General features: G+C 45.0%; 1 protein-coding gene across 10 annotated transcripts in view; it reads left to right on the top strand.

The window, feature by feature from the left end:
* ST3GAL5 (ST3 beta-galactoside alpha-2,3-sialyltransferase 5) overlaps positions 1 to 12154 on the top strand; it is a 103591-nt gene that overhangs the window by 64038 nt on the left and 27399 nt on the right. For 4 of the 10 annotated variants that reach the window (XM_084626001.1, XM_084625996.1, XM_084625999.1 and 1 more), the window contains one exon: positions 1805 to 1901. In XM_084626001.1, coding sequence (XP_084482127.1) covers positions 1807 to 1901 — 95 coding nt within the window. In that variant the 5' untranslated portion in view covers positions 1805 to 1806. Of the gene's footprint in view, positions 1 to 1546; positions 1674 to 1804; positions 1912 to 11121; positions 11323 to 12154 lie in introns of those variants that run through there. The other 6 variants (XM_084626005.1, XM_084626003.1, XM_084626002.1 and 3 more) reach the window with 4 other exon arrangements.

The raw sequence follows: 12154 nt of genomic DNA, 5'->3' as shown, positions 1-12154 counted from the left end.
TCAGTTCTCCATCAGTAAAACGGGGATAATAGCACTCCCCCCAGCTCACTGTGGTAGTGTGAAGATTAATATATTAAATAATGTGAAGTGCTCTGGAGTCTGTTCATGAAAAATGTTATATAAGACCATGGCATAATTATTATCATCATTTGTTATCATGGGCGGCAGGTATAATAGACCAGAGAAGGCTCTGCCTTTCCTGGCTGCAGCCGCTGCTGTGGGATGCTGGGCTGGGGCGTCTGTGGCAGAGCAGACTGGGGCTGCTTGGGTTGGTCGGCTGGCTTGAGCCGCCCCGGGGCTCCTGTGGTGGGGGTAGGTGGCTAGGGGTTCTGGCAGCCAGGGGCTTCTCTCTTCTTTTTAAGAGACTGATGATAGTAAGTACATTTCTTAACATAAAACATCAATACCAGAATCAGAAACTGCACAAGATTCTGTAATAGAATTTTCATCCATGGAAAATCAGTTTGTAAAAACCCACAAATTAAGAAAGATTTATCTTGAAGATAGTTTTTAAATATTTTCAGTCTCTTAATACTCAAATTGGCTAAACAGGGGAGACTGAGCACTTCACCAGCATACAGACGTGTTGCAAAATGATACCTGCAGTGTGTAAATGCAGTTAAACAGCACAGCGTTTTCACATCCAAGCAAAATAGCAGCAGAATCTTTGAGAAATAACGTAGAATAGGGAAAATTACACTTGTGTAGGAGACACAATTTATCTTTAAGAAACAGAAAACACTAAGCCACTCCAGAGGAGGAGGTCAATTTTTATTAATAGTTTTTGAGGTCAGAAAGCACCATTATGACTATCCAGGCTGACTTTCTGCATCAATCCTGTAATTTTCTGGTTGAGCTAGAGTGTTCCTTGGAAAGGCATCCATTCTTGATTTTAAAGAGTTCAAGTGACTGAGTTGCTCCAGTGGTCTGTTATTCTCATTGTTAAAAAATTGCACCTTGTTTCTAGTCTGAATTTGTCTGGCCTCAGCCTCCGGTTTTTGGATCTTATTATGCCCTTTTCTACTAGATTTAAGGAGTCCTTAACTATCACAGATATTCTCCCCATATAGGTTCCTATAGACTGTGATCAAGTTACCTGTTAAGCTGCTCTTGGATAAACTAAAATATTTATCTGTATTTTAGATAACACTGCTTTCTTATAAATCCATTGAAACCTACTCTTCGGTTTACCCTCCGTTTAGACATTCTTTTCGAAACTTGGTCATTTAATACATCACACCTGCCCTGTCTCTACAGGGGCTCCCTACTTTAAATATTTTATTACTTTCTTGTATGTTGTCATTGATGTATGTAATGCTGAATAGAATTTAGAGATACAATAATTGCCTTGGATAGGAGATCAGGCTTGTGTGTGTGTGTAATATATAAAGTGTAAATGTAGACTATAGTCAGTTATTCTGTTCTGTGATAGCTTTATACAACTTCTGTGTAATGTAATTCATATAGTTCAAAATGTTGCATTTACTATTATATAAATTCGCATGAAATCTATGCTTTGTAAATAGTAACACTTGTATATTTTTAGAATTGCTTCCTAGCAATACAGTTGAGAGTTGACTGGGATGAATTCATACATTCATTGCAACCCACTGGGATGAAGTGATTCTCAACAATACAGAAATTTAAAACTGCGATTCACCATTGACAACAGGGTAAACAAAACCATGGATCTATTCCAGGAAACTTTCCACTTTAATTGCTCATAGTAATTGAATGCCTTCAGAAGCTTTTTGAATGCATAGCAACAGGATTCTTATTTAAAGTGGTGTGTTTTTCTTTACAGCAATGCTGAGTGATGAAGATAATTGTGTGAAGTTGAAAAGTGATCAACCAAAGCTGGTCACACATGAAGATGAAAAGACCAAGCTGGTTTTTAAAAGGTACTCTCAAGTAAGTGTGTCTCTGTCATGATAAATTAGATTTAAATTGCTGTTTAATCAAACATGCTGCAGGGTGTAAGCACTGAAGATACCTCAGTGATGTGTGGTATAAAAGCCTAGGGAATGGGATCATCACATCTGCCAAAGGGAGTTAAGCACCCAATCACATTGAGATCCAATGGAAGTTGGGTGCCTGTGTCATTTTTTTCAAGATGCCATCCTCTGTCTCTCTTTGTATATATAATATACACAGCCCATTTCCCCACCTCCCAATAAGAATTTAGTAGCAAGCCCTGGAATATCAATTTTATTTTGTGTCCAATAAATCATCTTGCCAAGACGCTTCCATAGTGTCATACTTGATGAAAATAGAGTACAGTGGAAATGCATTGTAGATCACTGAATTTTCCCATTGTTCATTTACTTGCTAAACACAATTGTTTTAAAAAATATTGCACCAAAAATGTTTGTCCCTTGTAGTTAGTTCTAATTTGATAATACTTCATAGCTAGTAGTATATTAGTATAAATGCTAAATTATATAAAAAAATAAAGATATATATTTGTATTAAGGCACATCATCACAGTGTGGGCCATTAAATCTTTGTGAAGTGTGGAGAACCTGCCAGTGTTTTTATAGCTTACTAGCATGTGGATTAGCAAACTTCGCTTTTCACATAGAACTTATTAAAATAGCTGTCTGGCTGGCATATACTGAATAGGTTTATGTCAAAGACAGTCAAATGGGAGCTGCTGGGTGCTCAGCACTTCTAACAATCTAGGTATTATTTAGGATGCCTAATATAGACTTCAGAGCTTAACTTTAGTCACTCATTTGTGAAAATCTTGGCTTTACTGTATATTTACTTCTGACATGCAGAAACCAAATATATAGTCATTAATTTATTAAAAATTATCTACGCTACTGTAAGTGACTGACAACTAATATTTATTTATTGTGTATAAAAATCCATAAATTGTAATGGTTGGCTTTTGTTCCATAGGAATAAATGAACAACTAAACCTCAAAAATCAATAACCAGATTTCCTAATAACAAGAAATTATTCAAATTAACTAACAAGAACGATATGCATTTGTAACGGTCAATTTAAAAATATTTTTATTCTTTATCGTATAAGTGTTTCTAAGATATCAATGACCAAATAGCATTTTTTGGTTTTGTGTTTTAACATGACAAAACAGGCTATTGACATTGTAACATTACTGTTATACAATAGTCTTTGTCAGAAAGTACTTAATTAACATTATTTATTCTGTTCTGGGTAAAAATATATGAAAAAATCATGAGTTCTTAGGAAAATGCACTTTTTATAGCTGAGTATTGGCAAGGACTCCATCAGTCTAGGACTCCATCAGTCTAAAACACCTTGGCTGTGCCTTCTCAGAAGCAATAGCAGGTGAATTGAAACTTTTTTGCAGCAATAATGATATAAAATCAATTTTTTGTCTCCGTAGAACTTCTGTGGTGGGTTGTAAAATTCTGTGCAATTTTTGATTGACCTACATATGTCTAATTATTAAAAAAAACAAAAAACCTCACGCAACACACTGCGTGTGCGTATAAGCAAAACTGACTAAATGTGTGACCTTGTTACTGTAGCCTTTGTTTTTCTCATCCCTTCTTCTCTATTGTGTATTACTCTATCTTGGCAGAATCTTGATTGTAAGCACTTTAATGAAGGGACATTGCTTGCTGCTTTGTATTTTTGTGTATTTTTTTTTTAATTGTAAAGCATCTGGCACACTCCAGGATTCTGTAGCTTTAAAATAAAAGACAAATGCAATACATACACTTATGGTACATTTGAATAAGCTGAGTTTGCAAAAAAAAGGATGCTGTTAAGTAGTGTAAAAGTGCTGGATGTTGCATTCACCTTGGAGGCTTAGTCCTCCATTAGCTGCATTTCATGTGAACTAACGCTTAAGTCAAGGTTGTTCTTTGAGTAATGGTCCCTATCTGGATTCCAGACGCAGGTGCACATGCGTGCCATGTGCTGGTGCCGGAACTGATCAGAGTAGTGTCCATTGACCCACACGTGCTTTGTGTGTCAACTGTGTGGTATGTCTGAGGCGGTAAGAGGCTGTGCGGGTTGACGCCACTACAGTTCCCTCTTACTGCCGCCTGGCCAGAGTTGGAACCCCTGCCAAGAGAACTGCTCTTTGTTTCTACTGTATATGGTGAGTTTTTAGTAGTTAGTTAATTTTCCTTGGACTTCTCCCCTTCAGGGGTTTCTTTCTCCCTGGCCTGGGGACTATGCCCCAACAAAGCAGCTTCAAGAACTGTGACTTGTGCCCTCGCTACTTTTTCAGTGAGAGGCGAGCACATTCGTTGCCTTTACTGCCTTGTACTGTTTCTCGTTGCCCGGACTCGAGCAGCTTGTGAACCTTACCTCTGCAAATATCTGATGGAGGAGCAATGCATCCACGTGCATAACCGGACATGGCTCCACCAGATCTGCTGGAACAGTGCTCGACACCGGTGGTGAGCACTTCACTGGGCCCCTCCCGTGCAGCACTGCTGCACCTGCCGAAACCCCACTGCATGCACAAGAAGCATGAGCATAAGAGCGGTTACCCGATGGGGACAGCTTCTAAATGCAGTGTTGCCTCCCCGAGCCGTGCTAGGTCAGGCAAGAAGTCTTGTGCAGCTGTAGATGCTCCTGTTCCAAAAGCCGTTGTACGCCACTGGCACTGTCTTCTGCTTCGGCACCTGGGCCACCTCCTTCGCCCTCGGCGCGGTCGACACCGCCAGGACCTTCTGGCCTGTCCCACCCAGTCCTGCGCACTCTGGCATGCTTATCACCCCTGATGCCGTCAGATGAGCTCATGCTGCCTTTCGTTGGCTCTCCGCTGCGCTCTGGACCCCTGCCTGTTCCGAGATTCCTCTCTCCAGCGGACGAGCCCCTCCTGCTCCAATCCGAGCCCTTTCCACCTCACGGCCTGGTATTTGGATGGGGCTCGCATGTAGACCAGGCTTGTTCTGACCCCATCTAAGACATCCTCACTGAAATGGCTAAGTGGCACCGCTTCAGCTCATGGGCACGCTGCCATCACATCTTTCCAGGCTCTGTCTCCATTCCTGTTCTTCTGGACTACCTCTGTCATCTCTGCCAGTCAGGCCTCGCTCACTTCTCAGTCTGCATCCAGCTGGAGGCACTCAGTGCCTTTCTTCCTCCTGTGGATGGCTTCTCCGTTTTCACCAATCCGATAACCTCCCGCTTCCTCTGCAGCCTTCTCAATGCTTTTCCCCTAGTACGAAGGCCTATCCCCTCTTGGGTTCAGAATCTGGTTCTCTCTGTCCTCACCAAGCCTCCCTTTGAACCCCTCATCACTTGCTCTTTCTCCCATCTTTCCATGAAGGTGATCTTCTTAGTGGCTATCACCTCCGCATGATGCGTCAGCAAACTGGCCGCCATGATGGCGGATCTGCCATTTACCATCTTCCACAAAGACAGGGTCTCCTTACGTCTTTACCCTGAGTTCCTGCCCACGGTGACTTCCTCCTTCCCCCTCAACCAGAGTACACACCTTCTGGTCTTCTACCCTAAGCCATGCGCCTCCCCCGTGGAGTGCATATTCCACTCCCTTGATGTCTGCCGAGCATTAGCCTTTTATCTCTACCACATCTGTGACTTCCGAGTGGCCCACTGGCTCCTCATCGCCATCACAGAGTGCTGTCGGAGTTGCACCCTTTCTTCCCAGTGCCTCTCCAAATGGATCTCCCGTTGCATCATAACCACTCCACATGGGCGTGTGCAACCCTGTTGGCTTTCCTTGCGGATGTTCCGTGGCAATAGATATGTCAGGCAACTCCTTGGTCCTCTGTCCACACCTTTTCCTCTCACTATGCCATTGCCCCCTCAACGATGATGGATGCAGCAGCTGGTCATGCTGTCCTGCAGACTTGGTCTTCTCGAGAGCCCTCATGCCTGCTTCCCTACTGACCGCTGCTCGCTATTCTCCTGCGTTTGGAATCCTGACATAGGGACCATCACTCGAAGAAGAAAAGGTTATTTACTGTAACTGGAGGTTCTTCAAGAGGTGTGGTCCCTATCTGGATTCCAATCCCGCCCTTCTTCTCCTATGCTCCGGGCTCCATTTGCTTCCTGGTCCGAGGGAACTGGAGGGGTGTCAGCCTCTTAAACCCTTGGATGCGCCACATGGTTGAGGCATGTGCAGGTCAACAGAGACTACTATGAACAGTTCTGGCTCCAGTGCATGGCATGCATGCGCACCTGTGTTTGGAATCCAGGTAGGGACCACACATCTCGAAGAACCTCCAGTTACAGGAAGTAACCTTCTCTCATTCTTTAATCCCATGCTTTGTGAGGTTAGAGGCCGGACAATCACATGCCATCATATGTTCGCAGCACAAAAGACATCTGTTCTTTATAGTTTATTTTAATCCCTTTCGGAACAAGGGAATAAATATTAATAAACATAGTCTATTAACATTCTTAGGGAGTAGCTCCCATTAGGGGAACTAGCACGGGGGACAGGGGGGAGCATAAAGTCATAACTGTTTAATAGTAACAATTTATAATTACTCTCTCTGACGTCCCAAATTAAAGGTACAGTTTTGGCTTGTGTCATAGAATCGTAGAATCACAGAATATCAGGTGTCATAAATATAAAGGGAAGGGTAAACCCCTTTGAAATCCCTCCTGGCCAGGGGAAAGCTCCTCTCACCTGTAAAGGGTTAAGAAGCTAAAGGTAACCTCGCTGGCACCTGACCAAAATGACCAATGAGGAGACAAGATACTTTCAAAAGCTGGGAGGAGGGAGAGAAACAAAGGGTTTGTGTCTGTCTGTATGCTGGTTTCTGCCAGGGATAGACCAGGAATGGAGTCTTAGAACTTTTAGTAAGTAATCTAGCTAGGTATGTGTTAGATTATGATTTCTTTAAATGGCTGAGAAAAGAATTGTGCTGAATAGAATAACTATTTCTGTCTGTGTATCTTTTTTGTAACTTAAGGTTTTGCCTAGAGGGGTTCTCTATGTTTTTGAATCTAATTACCCTGTAAGATATATACCATCCTGATTTTACAGGGGGGATTTCTTTATTTCTATTTACTTCTATTTTTTATTAAAAGTCTTCTTGTAAAACACTGAATGCTTTTCATTGTTCTCAGATCCAAGGGTTTGGGTTTGTGGTCACCTATGCAAATTGGTGAGGCTTTTTATCCAACATTTCCCAGGAAAGGGGGGGTGCAAGTGTTGGGAGGATTGTTCATTGTTCTTAAGATCCAAGGGTCTGGGTCTGTAGTCACCTAGGCAAATTGGTGAGGCTTTTTACCAAACCTTGTCCAGGAAGTGGGGTGCAAGGTTTTGGGAAGTATTTTGGGGGGAAGGACGCGTCCAAACAGCTCTTCCCCAGTAACCAGTATTAGTTTGGTGGTGGTAGCGGCCTGTCCAAGGGGTAATATTTTGTACCTTGGGGAAGTTTTGACCTAAGCTGGTAAAGATAAGCTTAGGAGGTTTTTCATGCAGGTCCCCACATCTGCACCCTAGAGTTCAGAGTGGGGGAGGAACCTTGACATGGTGGCACAGTGGTGGGATTAACCTGAAATCATTTTGAGATCCAGTTGAGATTTTTTGAACTAGAAATACAGATTTTAAAAAGGAATTTTTAGGAAGTCCAGAAGGCAGCTTTGAAACTGAAAGCAGCTTGGTTTCTCTCTGCTTTGTGGCCAAGCAGAGACAAAAGGGGATTATCTTGTGAATTGCAGGTTTTCTTTGCCTAGAGGCAGGGTACTTAACTCCTGCAGGGAAATTCACAGTCTTCCAACCCAGAGGTTTTTTTTTCTTTTCTTCCTAAAAGTAAATAGGGGGTGTGTGCTCTACCCATTTGCCTGGAGACAAAAGTGGCAGGGTTTTTTTTAGGATTTTGATTTTTTTTTGTTTTACAAGGAGTACAGGTTTGAAAAGAAATTTTTTTTTTCTTTGGGCTGGGTAAGCAGTTTTCCAAGTAGTTGGAGGTTTTTTGCTTTGATTTGGGCCCAGAGCAGAGACAAGGGAATTGTCTTTTTCTGTAGGCTGACAATCACTATCAGAGAATAGGTATTCTATTCCAGCACAGCAAAATTTTACAGCCAAGTTTTGTTTGTTTATTTCTAAACCTCGGGTGTAAAGTTAGTTAAAAACAGAGAGGTTAGAATGGCCAAATCCTCAGCTCGACTACAGCTGGAATTAGCCAAATTGCAGGCTGAGGAAAAACAAAGGGAACATGAAAGACAGATAGAACTCATGCGGCTGGAGAAGGAGGTACAGGAGGCTGCCCACAAGAGGGAAATGGAGGCAAGGAAGCATGTGGAGGAGATGGAGAGGATAAAGGCCCAGCAGAATATACCAACAAACCCTAGCAATCCTTCTCCAGGTACCACTTCCCATCCCAGAAAGTTCCCCACCTACAAGGCAGGTGATGATACTGAGGCCTTCTTAGAAAACTTCGAAAGGGCCTGCCTTGGGTACAACATCTCTACTGACCAATACATGGTAGAGCTGAGGCCGCAGCTCAGTGGACCCTTAGCTGAGGTGGCAGCTGAAATGCCTAAAGAACACATGAACAAGTATGAACTGTTTAAATCCAAGGCGAGAGTCAGAATGGGGATAACACCCGAGCAGTCTCGTCGGAGGTTCAGAGCCCTAAGGTGGAAACCAGACATGTCATTTACCCGACATGCCTACCACATTGTAAAACATTGGGATGCCTGGATATCAGGAGCAAGTGTTGAATCTCCAGTAAATTTGCCCTTCCTAATGCAAATGGAACAATTCTTAGAGGGTGTTCCTGAGGAAATAGAAAGATACATCCTAGATGGGAAACCCAAAACTGTAATTGAGGCAGGAGAGATTGGAGCCAGATGGGTGGAGGTGGCAGAGAAGAAGAAAACTGGTCGCAGTTGGAGCGGAGACCAGAAGGGACCACCCCAGACCACACCCTATTACCGGGGGCCGCCCAAAGCCCCACCTACCTCCCAAAGAACCCTCCAGACCCCTTATCGTCCCACCACCCCGTTCTCCAGCAACCCACCTCGCCCCGGTGACCCGTCAGCTGGACGATGTTTTAAATGTAACGAGCTGGGGCATGTAAAGGCCAACTGCCCCAAGAACCCCAACAGGTTACAGTTCATTGCACCGGAATCACACCAGAGGTCCACAGGCCCAGATACCTCCCAGATACCCTTGGAGCGGAGGGAAACTGTGAGTGTGGGTGGGAAGAAGGTCACCGCGTGGAGGGACACCGGAGCACAAGTGTCAGCTATCCATGCTTCCTTAGTGGACCCCAATTTAATCAACCCAGAGATCCAAGTGACGATTCAACCCTTCAAGTCCAACTCTTTCAATTTGCCTACAGCCAAGTTGCCTGTCCAGTACAAGGGCTGGTCAGGAATGTGGACTTTTGCAGTCTATGATGATTATCCCATCTCCATGCTGTTGGGGGAAGACTTGGCAAATCATGTGAAGCAGGCCAAGAGGGTGGGAATGGTCACCCGCAACCAGGCTAAACAAGCCGTGAGGCCTAGCTCTGTTCCGGAAACTTCTATCAGGACCCAGTCAGAGGTGATGGACCTGGACCCCAGGCCAATGTCTGCAACAGCAGTAGTGGATCCAGTCCCAGAGACCCAGACGGAACCAGTCCCAGAACCGGAACCAGCCAAACAACCAACACCAGACCCCGTGCCAGCACTGAATCCAGTACTTGCAACCTCAACACCAGAGGGCCCCACCGAACCTGAACTGGCAGCAGCCGATAACCCTACACAAGAGGCTCAGCCGGAGCCTGAATCCCAACATAGTGCACCAGCAGAGAGCGGTTCACAGTCAACAGAAACAGCTCCATCCCCTATATCGCTTCCAGAGGGACCAAGCCTATGTCCCCAATCCAATGAGGAACTGATGTCTCCAGCATCAAGGGAACAGTTCCAGACCGAACAGGAAGCAGATGAAAGCCTCCAGAGAGCTTGGACGGCGGCACGGAGCAACCCACCGCCTCTCAGCTCTTCTAATCGATCCAGGTTTGTTGTAGAAAGAGGACTTTTATACAAGGAAACTCTTTCTGGGGGACACCAGGAAGACTGGCATCCTCAGAGACAGTTGGTAGTTCCAACTAAATACCGGGCCAAGCTCTTGAGCTTAGCCCATGATCACCCTAGTGGCCATGCTGGGGTGAACAGGACCAAAGACCGTTTGGGGGGGTCATTCCACTGGGAGGGAATGGGCAAGGATGTTTCTACCTATGTCCAGTCTTGTGAGGTGTGCCAAAGAGTGGGAAAACCCCAAGACCAGGTCAAAGCTCCTCTCCAGCCACTCCCCATCATTGAAGTTCCATTTCAGCGAGTAGCTGTGGATATTCTGGGTCCTTTTCCGAAAAAGACACCCAGAGGAAAGCAGTACATACTGACTTTCATGGATTTTGCCACCCGATGGCCGGAAGCAGTAGCTCTAAGCAACACCAGGGCTAAAAGTGTGTGCCAGGCACTAGCAGACATTTTTGCCAGGGTAGGTTGGCCCTCCGACATCCTCACAGATGCAGGGACTAATTTCCTGGCAGGAACTATGAAAAACCTTTGGGAAGCTCATGGGGTAAATCACTTGGTTGCCACTCCTTACCATCATCAAACAAATGGCATGGTGGAGAAGTTTAATGGAACTTTGGGGGCCATGATACGTAAATTCGTAAATGAGCACTCCAATGATTGGGACCTAGTATTGCAGCAGTTGCTCTTTGCCTACAGAGCTGTACCACATCCCAGTTTAGGGTTTTCTCCATTTGAACTTGTATATGGCCGTGAGGTTAAGGGGCCATTGCAGTTGGTGAAGCAGCAATGGGAGGGATTTACACCTTCTCCAGGAACTAACATTCTGGACTTTGTAACCAACCTACAAAACACCCTCCGAACCTCTTTAGCCCTTGCTAGAGAAAACTTACAGGATGCTCAAAAAGAGCAAAAAGCCTGGTATGATAAACATGCCAGAGAGCGTTCCTTCAAAGTAGGAGACCAGGTCATGGTCTTAAAGGCGCTCCAGGCCCATAAAATGGAAGCATCGTGGGAAGGGCCATTCGTGGTCCAGGAGCGCCTGGGAGCTGTTAATTATCTCATAGCATTCCCCACCTCCAACCGAAAGCCTAAGGTGTATCATATTAATTCTCTAAAGCCCTTTTATTCCAGAGAATTAAAGGTTTGTCAGTTTACAGCCCAGGGAGGAGATGACGCTGAGTGGCCTGAAGGTGTCTACTACGAAGGGAAATGTGCTGGTGGTGTGGAAGAGGTGAACCTCTCCATGACCCTTGGGCGTATGCAGCGACAGCAGATCCAGGAGCTGTGCACTAGCTACGCGCCAACGTTCTCAGCCACCCCAGGACTGACTGAACGGGCATACCACTCCATTGACACAGGTAATGCTCACCCAATTAGGGTCCAACCTTACCGGGTGTCTCCTCAAGCTAAAACTGCTATAGAACGGGAGATCCAGGATATGTTACAGATGGGTGTAATCCGCCCCTCTGAAAGTGCATGGGCATCTCCAGTGGTTCTAGTTCCCAAACCAGATGGGAAAATACGTTTTTGCGTGGACTACCGTAAGCTAAATGCTGTAACTCGCCCAGACAATTATCCAATGCCACGCACTGATGAACTATTAGAGAAACTGGGACGGGCCCAGTTCATCTCTACCTTGGACTTAACCAAGGGGTACTGGCAGGTACCGCTAGATGAATCTGCCAAGGAAAGGTCAGCCTTCATCACACATCTCGGGCTGTATGAATTTAATGTACTCCCTTTCGGGCTGCGAAATGCACCCGCCACTTTCCAAAGACTTGTAGATGGTCTCCTAGCGGGATTAGGAGAATATGCAGTTGCCTACCTTGACGATGTGGCCATATTTTCGGATTCCTGGGCAGACCACCTGGAACATCTACAAAAAGTCCTTGAGCGCATAAGGGAGGCAGGACTAACTGTTAAGGCTAAGAAGTGTCAAATAGGCCTAAACAGAGTGACTTACCTTGGACACCAGGTGGGTCAAGGAACTATCAGCCCCCTACAGGCCAAAGTGGATGCTATCCAAAAGTGGCCTGTCCCAAGGTCAAAGAAACAGGTTCAATCCTTCTTAGGCTTGGCCGGTTATTACAGACGATTTGTACCGCACTACAGCCAAATTGCTGCCCCACTGACAGACCTAACCAAAAAGAAACAGCCAAATGCTGTTCAGTGGACCGGAAAGTGTCAGAA

The sequence above is a fragment of the Lepidochelys olivacea genome (genome assembly GCF_965140295.1).
Source record: "Lepidochelys olivacea isolate rLepOli2 genome assembly, chromosome: 4".
Taxonomy (NCBI): Eukaryota; Metazoa; Chordata; order Testudines; family Cheloniidae; genus Lepidochelys; species Lepidochelys olivacea.
This window is presented reverse-complemented; position numbering and strand designations above follow the sequence as displayed.